General features: G+C 45.4%; 1 protein-coding gene across 6 annotated transcripts in view; it reads right to left on the minus strand.

Moving 5' to 3' along the window:
- The window catches only part of LOC144734286 (dystrophin-like), a 636,663-nt gene that overhangs the window by 314,472 nt on the left and 307,836 nt on the right, over window positions 1-14,355 (minus strand). For 5 of the 6 annotated variants that reach the window (XM_078616429.1, XM_078616430.1, XM_078616431.1 and 2 more), the window contains 6 exons: window positions 12,280-12,462; window positions 11,208-11,336; window positions 8,672-8,842; window positions 6,869-6,973; window positions 3,981-4,127; window positions 1,515-1,700 (listed from right to left, as the gene is read on the minus strand). In XM_078616429.1, the coding sequence (XP_078472555.1) occupies window positions 1,515-1,700; window positions 3,981-4,127; window positions 6,869-6,973; window positions 8,672-8,842; window positions 11,208-11,336; window positions 12,280-12,462 (921 nt within the window). The remainder of the gene's footprint in view (window positions 1-1,514; window positions 1,701-3,980; window positions 4,128-6,868; window positions 6,974-8,671; window positions 8,843-11,207; window positions 11,337-12,279; window positions 12,463-14,355) is intronic. The other variant, XM_078616432.1, reaches the window with a different exon arrangement.

Here is a 14,355-nt window from a genome sequence, read left to right on the forward strand (position 1 = left end):
ATGGAGAAGTAGGCCAAATACCCCCTGGAGTGGCTCTTCTAGAGCTCCTTATAGTGGTAGGTCCTTCTCCTCTTCGGAGGTGTAAGCAAGCACTTGTTTTAGCTTAATAGTTGTACTGGTAAAGAGAGGGTACACTGGTGTAATAAGTGCCAGCCAAAGCTCATTTAAGCACTGAGAAACTTGACCTTTTTGAACAGGTATTAACTAAACCTCACCCTTTATATCACACAGCTTTACAAGTCTCTCGCCTCTCACATCTGAACTGTAACATTTGCAGTTAGCTAAAACGTCAATATTGAATTCTTTATTCTCTCTCTCAGAAATATTAAACAATTATAATCAAGTGAAATTTTAGTTGGGCCTGTTGCGTAATATGATCGAGGCTGAACTAATGTAGGGCACGTAACTCCGCATCAACTCATAATCGATTTAAATGGATCCTTACACTTATGATACGTGCATTGATTGGGGCATGCGAGAAGAGATTATATTTTAAGATTCATGAAAATTGCACGCAGATTATACCACAAACAATAACATTCTGGCTAATGGTGCAAACACAACTGTGCGAACGATATAATATAAAAACAGGCAAAGTTCATATCAGCAAGAAAAAATATAATTGAATCTTGAATCAAGAGACACCGCTAAATTGTGACAATTCATAACATTTATGAGGGTTGGTGGGGGAAACGTGATAGCATTGGCCCTCCCCACCCTTCTACATTTTTATAGTCAAGTAAACATAATGTCAGTGCTATATTTTACACTGCTGGTGGGTTTTCTTCAGACTTGCCCCGTCGTAACGTAAGTTGCCAACAGCGGGAGCAGCATTTAACATTTGTCTAAAGTTGGATTGTGTCTGTGGCCCCCACCTCGGCTGTTTGTATTCCCCTGCCCCCCCACCCTGGTGGATAGCAGACAACCCGTGGGTCAAACACAAAGACACAGTCCCCCCGTATAGCCTGAACAGACTGGTGGGGCAAGTGCTGTGAGCGAGCACCTCTGAAGGCTGGCATGGCACACGAGGGGGTGGGTGGGTGGCCAACACTGCCTTTGTCTCCCCGGTGGTGATGTTTACACACCACCCCAGGTACTCATTTGAGGTGGAATCGACCTAGGGGAGGCTAAGGATCAGTTCAGATAATCATCACTGGTGTTGGCCATGAGCCGGAATCGAACTTGGGTCGCCGGGTTCAATGCGCAGCGCCCTAACCACTACGCCATCGCTCCCCTTACACATGGGTCACAACAACAACACCCACCATTCGCCACTAAGTGCCGGTGACATCACCACGACACCTGTGCCAGGCCAGGTGCAGTTTAAGGCCACGTAAAGTGTCGAAGGCTCGCTGACAGAAAGTCACGGAACAGCCCCAGCAGGTGCCGTGGTTTTGACTGACCGAGATGACTGGCAGATGCACCAATATGGGTCACACACGCGCGCGCACAATTACATTCATGTGTTATAGCGATTACAGAGGCCGAGGGACCTCCACGTGGCCAGCACGCACCTTTCCTTCCTCAAAATCTTCCTCGTACAAATCTTCTCCGCGCTGAATGTCCGCGTCGAGCTGCCTCAGGGCGTGCTCCAGGCCCTGTTCGCGAGAGGCCGCCGCAAAGACGACGCCGGCGGTAGTAGCGGCCTCCGGCGACGTGGGCCCGTCCGTGCCGTCGCCAAACGCCATGCGCTCCCCTCCCTGTCGCCGCCAATGCAAAACGGCCGGGGCCGACGTGGCCGCGGCCGAAAAACCCATGCGGGTCCAAAAAAACAAAAACAGGTCGATCGTTAGGGCTTCCAAAACTCAGCCGGGTCCCCCGACAGCAGCCTGATCGTCAGGGCCGCTTTAAAACAGTTGCCTAGTCACGCGTTGTAATTGTAGAAGACGACAGGCCTAACGCGTGTGCGCCGAACACATTCCGCCGCGTAATATTGTTCTGGAGAGGCAATGGGCCCGATGGGTTAAAGAATGTTTATTTATGCGTGGAGACACAGAAACAGTGTTCTGCTAATTTAATATGTGTGTGCGCTGGTGGAACGGCAGCAGCTGTTGAAATTATTTTCAAGTGGAGACTGTTCAATGCCTCTTCTTTTTTGCGGTTGTGATTGATCCCCTGCGTTAGACTGGCAACGCAGAGAATTTCATCAACACAAAAACGGGGTCACCACTAGGCACCGGCCACGTTGACAAAACAACGACCTGGGAATCGACGTGAATTTGAATACCGTGAGCGCAAAAAAAACCTCGGAATCGCCGACTTTACGTAAACGAGTGGCACGCACTCGTAATTGTTTTCTCCCGATTAAAAAAGAAAACACGCAACTAATAACGCGTGGCACATCGTACGCACGTGCGTGAGTATGTAAACAAAAATCGATGGCGTTTTAAAATGACTAAAAACGAATAGCTCCAAAAGAATGTATGTTTGTGCAGCCCGTGTGGGCATGGTGTGTACAATGTATTTAATGCCGCTGTCGCAACACACTCAGTGATCCTTGACGAAGGCTATGATTAAAACCTATTATGAAAATTACAGTCATTTAACACTTTAATTACCGGACACATCAACGTTTTTGCCGTTTTGTTCTCATGTCTATGGAAATTGCATGTCCTATAAATTGTCGCGCTGCAATTAATTTTATTTTTATTACTTTTATTATTACTACTACTACTTTCATTGTTATCGTTATTATTCCCCTCATTCCCGCTAATCCGTATAATTGCGCTCCCCGCATTTTAAAGGCCCTCCGCAAATACCCTAACAGCAAATGTGGGAGGTACGGTCGGGGTAGTTTTTTTTTATTCAAGATTGTGGCGAAATTCTACACGCTACAACGTGACGTGCATCCTTATGGGTTTATGCACGTAAAATTATCAACGGCGTGACTCACAGGTGACTGTTTCTTGAGTTAAAAAAAAAAGCCCACCAATGGGGCCCAAACACGAATGAACGATGGGGGGGGTGCAAAAAAAATGGGACGAGCACACACATCGTGTAGAATGGTTTAGACACTGCTATGGATGACAACAATATTAGCGGACCACTTTGAATAACATCGGCTCGAAATGATGGTTTAGCGTGGGCGTGCAGTTATCGTGCGGAGCGTGCGTGTTAGATTGCATTCAAACTAAACGTCTTAAAAATGTCCACCCGGTGAATGTAATATCTCGGACCGGCTGTATGCTGCCCGTGGATTATTAATTAATTTTATTGACTTTGTCCTGTGAATTTATTCGACTAGTCACGTGTATGCTTAGCAATTTCTACTGACTATTGGCAATTGTCTGGCCGACCCGTCTCCACACCAAGGCTCACGGTCATTCTCGCCATGTGGAGAAGGAAGCAATCATATATATGTTTTTTTTTTACGTTTAATCGGCGCTGCTTTGAATGCAGGGCGCCTGATTTGTACGTGACGGCACATTTCCACGTGCATATGGGCGATGTGGTGAGCCAAAATCACTCCTAAAGCCCGAATCCGATCTTGATAATTTGCAATGACAGCCGCTCCATTTGCTATGACTGGTGAAGTCTCAGGGGCTCAATGCAAATAGAACAAACTGAAAATGAATTCAAACTCTTGTGGGTTTTTAATGATATGCAATACATATATTAAAAAAGATGCAAAAGCCATGAGGCGAAATGGGATTTGTGATACAGGAATAAAAATATGCAAATAAAATAAGTGCAAATAAACCAAGTGACTAAACAAATAAAAACACACAGGTTTGAGTGTCTACAAGAACCAACAGAAATGTTTGAAGAAAACTCAGAACATCCCTTTACAATTTTCATTTCCATTTCCATTACGTGAAAATAATGACGCAATATTTAACAAAGGCGCAAACACTCTGGTAAACGAATGTCCTCAAAGGCCCTAAAAGAGCACACAGAACGCCTTGAATGGAGATAATCCCGCTAAATATCTCGTCTTTTTTTGTTTTCTGTTGGTGCTGGTGTTTAGTTAAAGTCCTTGCCTGTAGCGAGACGATATGGGAGGGGGATTTGGTGCTGTGGGGAGCGGGCGAGTTCTCTTCTGACCGAACAGACGACAAGCTAGCCAATCGGTAGCTGCCTTTGGCGTGGCTTGAGCCAATCGGCTTTCTGGCCTCCAAGAGTCGCCTCTACTTGCGATGCGTGCAGTTGAGGGGTCGGGGTAGGGGTCAAGGGTTAGAGTTCATCCAAGAGCAAACAAGCAAGCAAAATAGTTAGGGGCAGTTAAGGTAAGTGCTCTTTGTTTTGTACACGTGAGTTTGTGTGGCGAGTGGGTTCAGCAAAGAAGAATGCAGAAGATGAGCAATATAACGTGAGGGCAGTCAAAAAACCAGAATGGAAATGGAGAGGAATGCAGAATTATCAGAGGAGCCAACAGGTTTGGAAAAGCAAGATAGATCACAGTGGAAGTTATGTGCACGAGAGAAGACGACAGCAAGACAGAGAGGGAGAAGTGCGGGCATAAATTACGATCATGCAAATCACCGTTAAACTACGCTACATGCGGAAGGTTGCTGGGATGGAACAGCATGCATCCATCAAATCAAGGGGATTAAACACTGGCAGATACACATCCCGAAACATAATCAAAGCCACAGTCAACATGCGCGCAGTATTCATCAGCGTTAGCAGTTTCACATTTACTTTGCATCAGCCTTGGACTGGGCCAAAGCCATTGGCGGGAAATTGCCTTATGCTCTGCTTTATTTATAAAGCTGACATCGGATTGTCACTACTTACATTTTTTTTTTAACCGAGCCATGGCATAACAGTGTGTCTTCCTCATTTCTATATATATATAACCTTAAAGAATAACTCAGCATTAAAAAAAGAGGAAGAAACCGATAAAAGTAATTTGGGAGAAACGTTAAAACATGAGGGATTTTATTTTCATTCATTGGCATGCTCTTGGTATCCAGACAATAAGAATGTGGGAAATAAACAGATTTGTGGGCGACCCAGCGCCTGAAGGACCCCGTTTTAATGCCAATTCCCGGGTTTACCCAGGCCAGTGGGACAGACATCTCAATTGGGATCAATGCCCAGGCAGGGTCGCTGGCAGGTTAGCCTGCTCTCTGCCTCAAATGAGGTGCCCATTGGAAAACATGCAGCGGTATGAAATTTAAAGAACCCTATGGTAAAGGAAGACACCCTGCTGCTTATGTTCATTGCAGCCTGGTCTCACAGAAAATATTTCTGTCCCAGTTATTGGTCGCATAAATTATTCGTACGAAAGCCAGCAGAAAGAATCGGAGAAGTCTACCCCCACCATCACGGTTGGTATTCCAAGCTTCACAAGTTGAAAAATAAAATGGGCGATGTTTCTGCCAAAGGCTCTTCAGGAAAAGCGAAGAGCGCGCAACACAAATGTATTTCAAAATCCTTTGGACGAGGCCTACTTATCAACAGTCGGGGTCCACCTCGACATGCCCTGCAATGAGTGGTCGTCACACATGATAGGCGATAGTCCTTGTGTTCGCAAGGACAGTCTCGGATAACGGCATAAGTCGTTCGGTTGTTTTGTTGGCGGATAAAGCTTCTACAGTTACACAAAAGCAGGAGGTAGAAGTTTTACTTGCATATTGTTTTTTTTTTATAATTTCCCCCGAGTTCCCCCCCGAGTTCCCCCCCGCCCCCCCAGGAGAGGCAATGTTACCAAAGCGAATTTCCTGGAGGTGGCTCAGAGGTCAGAGCAATGAGCTGGCACCAATGAGATCATCGGTTCGAATTCGAGCAGGCACCCATAATTAAACCACGTGCTCAAGCGTAGCAGCAGACGGTCGAGAACAGAGACCGGTGACTGCGCGCACTATTTTGGTTTTGAACTCCATTTGGCACTCAATTCCAGCACTGAAATGAATAAGGTATCAGTTTGGCTATCGTGCGACAATCTCACTGCGGAGCAAGTGGGAAAGTGAAGACCCCCTTCTGTGTGAAGGATAAAAAAATGAAGGTCACTTAAAAGGATTTTAGGGAAAAATCTCCGTTAAAAATCTCGTCCACGGATCAGCCTCTAAAAGGCGTTCCACAGCTTTACCAATGTACTCTGTCTCATGCCTGGACACCCAATAGCAGAGTCGGGATAAAATTGGGGTAAATACATATGTGTGCAAAAAGTTCACAACCTTAAAACTGAGAGAAATGGCACAAAACGAACGTGATGCGCATGCAGAGGCAGCAGCTAAACCTGAACGTTGTTCACAAAGCACACATCAACACAGTCCAGCTGAGTGGTAAGAACACTTCACAATGCCTTAAAGTGTGTGCACGTGTGTACGTTGAACTTCCTTCGCACCGTACGTAGCCAACCGTTATAATCGTAGGTATGGGGGATGGACAACAATAAACTATACACAGAAAACAGTTCGAAAGAAGTGAGTTTTCCATCTCGACTTAAAAGTGCATAGCTCCAGTGGCTTCATAATGCACATAATATGTAACTATTCTCTATCAACTGCTACTGTAAATGAATACCACCACATTTCTGCAGTCTTAGGTTCCTGTGGAGCATAAATCCATCTGGCGCTTATTTTTGCTCTGGCTGTATTAGACAAATATCGGCTGAAATGTAAATAAACAAAACGCAAATCTATATTGTTCTGAATCATGTGACTCAAGCTGGGGATTTTGAATAAGTCTGAAGATGTAAGGCAAATAATTCCATGGCTGCAATACGGGGTCATTCCAATTGCGCTGTCAATGTGCCTCCCCTAAAAATATCTTCATTAAAAAAATGTGACTCCTGCGCTACGGGCTGGTTCATGAAGCTACTTTGGGGACGTAGACGATACATTTGTTGAATTATATTTCGAGCTGTGTGTGTACAAACGCGCATGAACGCCACGGAACGCGATCGAGGTGCATTGCAGACCTGTTGCTCCACTTTCTGCTGAATTACATCGCTGGCCGGAGGGGACGCAGGAACCGTCTCAGCTTCGCGTGCGGCGACCACTGGGACCGGGCTCACCGATATGGGCTGCGTCGGATACATTGAAGATTAAATAAACGATGCGTACAAAGATTCCACCGTATAGTCTTAACAGGCTGTTGGACCAAAGTGCTGTTAAGCGAGCACCCGCGAAGGCCGGCACAGCACACGAAGGGCATGGGTGGCAAGCACCACTGCCGATCGCCTTTGTCTCCCCAGTGGTGATGTTTACACAGCATATCACGTACTCATTTAAGGCTGAGTCGACCTAGGGGAGGCCCAGGACCGGTGCAGATAATCGTCACCGGTGTTGCCGTGAGCGGCAATCAAACTCGGGTCACCGGGTTCGTAGTGCAGCACGCTAACCACTGCACAACCGCTCCCCCCACAATGCATACAAATGCATGCACACACATACACACACAAAGAGCCACCCATCTTAGTCAGCATTCCGTAAGGCAAACAATATATAAGGTAGGAATACTGGGCGAGATAACCAAATTTAACTCCTGAAGACGCCACAGTCGTGTGTGGCAAAAGCTTGACAGAGGGAATTGTCAACACAGCCCAACCCAGAAAAATACACATGCATCCCTCATACAGCTCATACTGTTGTTAGCGAGCACCTATTAAGACTGACAAGGCACACGCAGGAGGTGATGTGGCCAGTTCCACACCCAGCCACCTTCGACTCCCAATTGATAATGTTTATACACTGCACCAGGTACTCATTTAAGGCCGAGTTAACCTAGGGAAGGCACAGGACTTGCACTGATATTACTTGTCACTGATATTAGCCATGGCTGGGAATCGAACTTGGGAAGCTGGGTTCATAAGCAGTGTGCTAAACACAACAATGCCATTCCTAACATACACACACACCCCTGAAAGGCAGTCATAAACATAAACCTTTCAAAATAAAATTTTATTTAAAAATTTTGAGTCAACTAACGTCATGGAGTATTTTTCAGCTTCATGTATGCGTAATAATTAATAAGAAAAAGTTAATTTCAATGAGCAATTTTGTACAGTTTGTATCTAAACACAAAAAAACGGCATTATACATAGATATATATATTTGTTTGATAAAAACAATAACATTACATTGCCAAATGAGCGACATGGCTGGGATGTCATTATTTTTAATTGCGCCGCTCGAAATAGAAATAAAAGGGAGAGAGAAAATAATCGGAAAACGATGAAACATAACGGGCCATCTCGCATGTCTGCGCAAATGTTTTCTGGTAAAAGGTTAAAGTACGAGGCTAGCGAGAGCAAGTGGCCGGCCCTGGTGTGCACGCCTTGGTGTGCACGCCCTTCGCTCCAGTGCACATCACTGACCCTGTCACTTCCACTTCGTCAGCCTTAAAAAAAAAGAATGGCACCACGTTGTAAAAATGGAAAAAATAATATAACCGGATTTTCAAAGGCGTCGCGAAAGATGTACTTTTTGAAAGCAACACTTTAATAATTTTAGTTTGTGAGATTTATCTATTCTGCCTACAATTGAATCACCCTGAATGCAAACCGCACTCATCGTATCTCGGAAGCAGAGTTGGGTGTGGTTGGTTAGTCGGGTGAGAGATGGGTTAGGAAACACCAGGCCTTCGAAGGCCGGGGGACTGCGAGGTGACGCGTGAGATGGCAATGATAGCAACGAGTTAATGAATCTATCCGTGTGGAGCTCTAAGTGTTACTCTCTTGTGTATGTGTGTGGGTGTCCTCATATTTTCTCCTACTCCTTACCTTCCTGGTCTTGATGCGCTGAGCGACGGAGTTGAACCTCTGATGGAGCTCGGTCACCTTGGGCTCCACGAGTCGGCGGCAGTAATCGCCGCGGTTTGCCATCAGCTCGCCCGCTTGGTCGTGCACCACCTCGACCTTATGGCTCGTACCAGGCAGCTCCGATTGCAGACGCTGCAAAGACCGAACGACAAAGGTTTCTCTCCTTTGGTCTTCTTCCAGACGGCTAGGGGCATGCGCTTGCTAGCGAGCACCTATCGCTCCGGGCTTCTTCTGTCCGCCCCTGAGCTGCTGCTGCTGACATGTGTGTTCAGGCGACGTTAACCGAGCGGCCCAGCGCAGGCCAGGTGCCAATGCCGATTTTCACCCGTGTTGTTGGTGTCACAACGTGGAGCGGTGGATCAAAGGTTTCTGTGCTGCACCCTTGACCTGGTTGATCCGAGTTTGAGTCCAGTCCACGGCTAAAACCAGTGCCAAGTAATATCTGAAACCGGTGCTGGGTTCCCCCATTCACCAGCACTGACCAACATGGTAGGTATAGCCTTCATCCAGCAATGCACTAAGGACTGTGAAGTATTATTACAATAATCATTATATAGCAAAGAATTAAGCCTGAGTGAATTCTATGTAGCACAGAGTAATATCCCCTATGCCAGGGTGTAGGTGTACAGATGATATCAACATAAAGATACAGAGCATATAAACAGCACATGTAAAACACAAAGACACATACATGTAAAACACACACATTATACAACTCCTCTACACATGTAAAAAACACACGCACAAATGTGCACAGCATATGGACACTACACACACTCACGCACACATTAAATGTGATTGGTTCAGAGACGCAAACTCAAGCTTGGGGTTTTGACCTTGAATCATGTTGCTTAATTTTTAGCAAAGTTATGAAGTTAACATGTGACCAATAATTATTTTCCATAACAGCTTAACACACTGTTTTGTGGCAGATGTATTTGCTTAAGCATCAGTGTTAACAGCATTTAATTTGGAAAATATCTAACCAGGCAGCATGAGCAGTTATGACAAACACACCACAGATGCAAAATCACGAAGCGAGCGCGACACGCGGATCCGCGGGTTTGCCCAGAACCCAACCCGGTCACCTTTGTCTCCCCCCAGTGCTGACTTTTATACGCCGTAGCAGGTACTCACTCGCTCGCTTTTAAGACCGAGTCGATTGTGAGAAGGCCCAGGACCCGCTCCGATATTAACAACGAACTGATATGAGCTTTGGCATGCACGCACGCACGCACGCAGGCAAGCACGCAGGCACGCACAAACTGCACGGTGATCAAGACCCTTGTCACAGAAATCCTTGAGTCGGAAGGAAAAACAAGCGCGACATTGTACATCGCCGCCAAGGTGAGCGCGCGCATTGGGGGAAAGGACAACAGTGAGTAATTTGAAGCGAGAAATTATTCTGAATCTCTACCCTGCTGTTTGCGACAATTGTGACGTCTGCAGGCGTTATGCACTGAACGTTTCATTTGAAACCCTTTCCAAGGACTTACAGGACACGTTGGGTGAATGCGTCTCACGATGCCTCTAAAAAGCACAGGCGCTTTCGACAATGGTGGGTTTTAACGAGGGTGCGACCTCATGAAGCTGGATTTAAGTAGAGCGGAAACCTTGTAAGTAAACTGGAAGGGTGTTCTCGATATAAATAAGCAAACGTAAACTTTGAAACAAAGCCTAAGACTCTGGCCGGAACACTGTTCATGCCCTAATGAAGCTGGACATAGTAGGAAACAGCATAAAGCCCTTTGCTAATGTTGTGCCGGGTATTTGTAGATATATTCTTAGGTTTTTTCATGTAAGTAAAAAAATAACCAGTATATATACAAGGACGGTTCTCTTGGAATTTCTCTTACTTGATACAGCAATCGTGCTGTGACGGTTCCACCTGAAGACGGAAGCTTGTGTTGCCTCCGAAACGTCGTGATTTAAATTTTACTTTTATTAATTAAAATTTTTTACCTACGTGACTTTACCGAAAAAACCTAAGAATATGAATCCTTGCAGGCACGAAAGCTTCAAATCTAGAATTTGTAGATGTGCTTATTAAGAGCAATACGTCTAATACATTTCAAGCTATTTGAAAGATTTTTTATATTTTACCAGGTAATGCCCACTGAGCTGTATCGCTCTTTTAAGAAGAGACCAGGCCACAAATGATAGCTCAACAAAGTGGCTTATCATGTGGAAATTCATAGCAGCCAAATACTCTAAACGCACTTTGTTTCTAAATGTGGAGGGAAAAACCGGAGGACCCGGAGAAAAATCCAAGCGACCACAGGGAGAGAGGCATGCAAACTACAAATAGGCGTTAGGGTCGGGATCGAACCCACGACCTCCTGTATATCAGGCGAGGTAGTTAACATCTTGCCACCGTAGCGCCCGTGCCCCTTTGCCCGACCATTGTCACAAATTAAACTATGCGCAGAAGCAAATCGAAAGCTATTTTCAGTACTTATCTGTTGTAAGCAGTTCGTTGAGCCCGCGCTTTCCGTACCTTAAACACATCGTCCCTCTGGTTGGCCGACAGCTTCTCCGCGTCGTCCATCATAACTTGTGAGTGGTATATCCACGTGGTTATGTCCGCGATGTTGTGGTCGAAGCTGTTCATCTGGGCCTGGTATTCCTGTTTGGAGGCAGGAGCCCGGGCAGAAGTAACAAAACGCGTGGGAGCAAATCACCGGGAGGTAGGTGACATAAGTGAGCAATTCCAAGTGTTTTGCAATTAAAACAAGGAATGACAATTAAGAAGCCGCGCTATCAGATAATTAATTAGTAAGCACAATGATTAATTGCAAACCCATTAACAAACAACTACGCAGACATTCATCACCATCATCTCCAGCCGCGTGATGGTACGCCCGTCGTGCATACAGACATGTTTATTTTGGTCATGCACAAGTAGACCGGGAACAAATTAACTTCGAGCTACGCGGACAAGGGTATTTAAAAGGTGCTCGGCACAAATTGCACGTGTCGCTTGCGTTGTGTTTTGTTCTTTTACGAAACAGTGGTTTAAAATGAACCGCAATCGCCTGCCAACCGAGACAACGGTGACACCCGCATACCGTAATCCGTCCTTGAAATGAAGAAACCTGCCAGTACCAAAATATGAGAATAGGTTTTCCCCTTTTTTCTGGCAACAAAACAGGTGTTAGGATATTCTTTGTTCTTTCGGTAAAGTCACGAAAGAACCAAGAATATGAATCCCTGCAGCCACGAAAGCTTTAAATCAAAATTTAGGTGTTAAGATGTTAAAACACCAAACTGAAACCTTTTACAAGGAACCATGTCTGCATTATCCACAATACTTGTGGTCAGAATGCAAACAAAAAACATACTCTGATAATTTATGCATTGTCTTTGAAACTGATTGGTCCACACCAGAGACAGCTTTCTTCCGAGCCTCGTCTCAAACGGTGTTAGACCAGAGGACGCATCCCGTCGACTCGCATGTTGCTGTCATAAAAAAAAAGTGGCACTTGGAAAGAAAGAGATGAAAAAAAGTTGTTACGCAGACTCATCGTGCCCGTCCTCCGACACCGCCCCCCCCCCCTCCCCCAACTCGCCTGTAGCAGGTTGAGCCACTCCTCGGCGCGTGCCGTCACCGCGATCCAGTTGCTGTTGAGGAGGCTGAGCTTGTCGTCGATGGCCGAGCTCTCGGGCCCCTTGAGCAGAGACTGCAGCGCTGCGCCCGTGTCCGCCGCGGCCGCCAGCGAGCCCTGCCGCTTAGCGATCTCCTTTTGCGTCGCCTGCGGAAAATAATGGGGAGAGGCAGCAGCAGCAAACAGCAAGCGTCAGGACCGGGAAATGCACGTTAAGGATGTTATAAAAGTTTGAGATGGGTGTAGCCCAAGGGTCATAAGTGAAGTGGGCGGGGCTAGTGATGAAATTTGCATGTCAATGTAAGATGGGAGAGAGCTGGGCAACCTCCACGACGACCAAGCTGCGGAGGTGAACATTGTATTGTGAGAGAATTGCATGTCAATGTAAGATCGTAGAGCCACCGCCACATCAAGGCAAACGAGCAACGGTGGATGTTTAAATTTCGATTTAAAGCTTTCGTGACTGCAGGGATTCATCTTCTTGGTTCTTTCGGTAAAGTCACGTAGAAGGGAAATAATAAAATAATAAAAATAAAACATAATAAAATAATTCTCACAACACTGTCTTTCCGACAGACCTGGTCTTCACCTGAGGACGGCTGCTTGCGTTGTGGCCGAAACGTCGTGAGAATTATTTTATTATGTTTAATTTTTATTATTTTATTATTTCCCTTCTACGTGACTTTACCGAAAGAACTAAGAAAACGGTGGATGTGTTAATGAGACATTTAACTTGTTAATGTAAATGCATTTAACCTGTTAATGTAACACCAAAGAGTCGAAAATAACTACTAAACATCACAGACAGTTATGACTTAACCTTAATTATTTAATTTAATTTATTATTTTATCTTTAGACGTGACTTAACCGAAAGAAACAAATAATGACTTAACCTGTTTAATAACGTCCTTCTAATGATTGCTCGGTTTGTACCCATCTTCTCAGTTTAAATTGTGTCTGTGTTTATATATCTGGATGGCTTCATGAATGAATCTTTGCTGATAGCCAGTGGGTTTGCAGAGTACCTTCGTCTTGGAAAAATCAATTTCGTGTGTTCCCACCGCATTAAAACAATGATCAGCCACGGCTGAGGTATTCGTCCTCCCGTGTTTCAGATCTACCTTATGTTCACAAACACGGTCCGAGACATGTCGCTTAGTTTCCCCAATGTAACTGCTGCCGCAGACACAGCTTAGTTTGTAGACGCCGGGGTATTGCATGTCAGGAATCTTGTCCTTCACAGATGGGATAAAATCACGAATTTGATGTACTGTGTTAAATCGAACCTGGATCTTGTGTTTGCTCATGATTTTGGAAATCTTTTTGGTGACCCCTGCTATGGATGGCAAGGTGATGATTTTGATTGGTTCCTCAGATGGTTCTTTCCCAATGGTTGGGGTGATAGCTTTATGGATTGTGTAGTCTGAATATCCATTCATCTTGAGGACTTGGTGTACGTGTTCCAGTTAACTGGCTAGGTGGTGATGGTTAGAAATACATCGAGCTCGATGGTGTAGAGTTTTGATGAGGGGATTTTTCTGGGATGGATGGTGGTGGGAGTCAGGTTTTCGGTAGGCATCCGTATAGGTGGCTTTCCTGTAGACAGTGTCCCATTGAGCCATCTGGTCTATTTTCGATTAAAACATCCAAGAATGGTAACTTGCCATCCTTTTCCACCTCCATGGTGAATTTGGTGGCTGGGTGTATGGAATTTATGTGGTTGAAGAAGTGGTCCGGAGCTGGTCGGCCATGTGGCCAGATGACGAACGTGTCATCTACATACCTCTTCCAAAAGGAAGGACGTAGTGTGGATGCCTGGATGGCATCTGTCTCAAATTTGTCCATGAAAATATTGGCTACAACTGGAGATAAGGGAGAACCCATTGGGGTATCTTCAACTTGTTTATAGACTGTTCCATTCCAGGTGAAGTAAGTGGGGGTGAGGCAGTTTCTAACCAGGGCCAGTACATCAGCATTCAATCCTTGATGGACCAAATCTTCAATGATTGCAATGGTGTCAGGAACAAGAACTTTGGTAA

This window comes from Lampetra planeri, chromosome 50 (assembly GCF_965212315.1).
Source record: "Lampetra planeri chromosome 50, kcLamPlan1.2.h2, whole genome shotgun sequence".
NCBI lineage: Eukaryota > Metazoa > Chordata > Hyperoartia > Petromyzontiformes > Petromyzontidae > Lampetra > Lampetra planeri.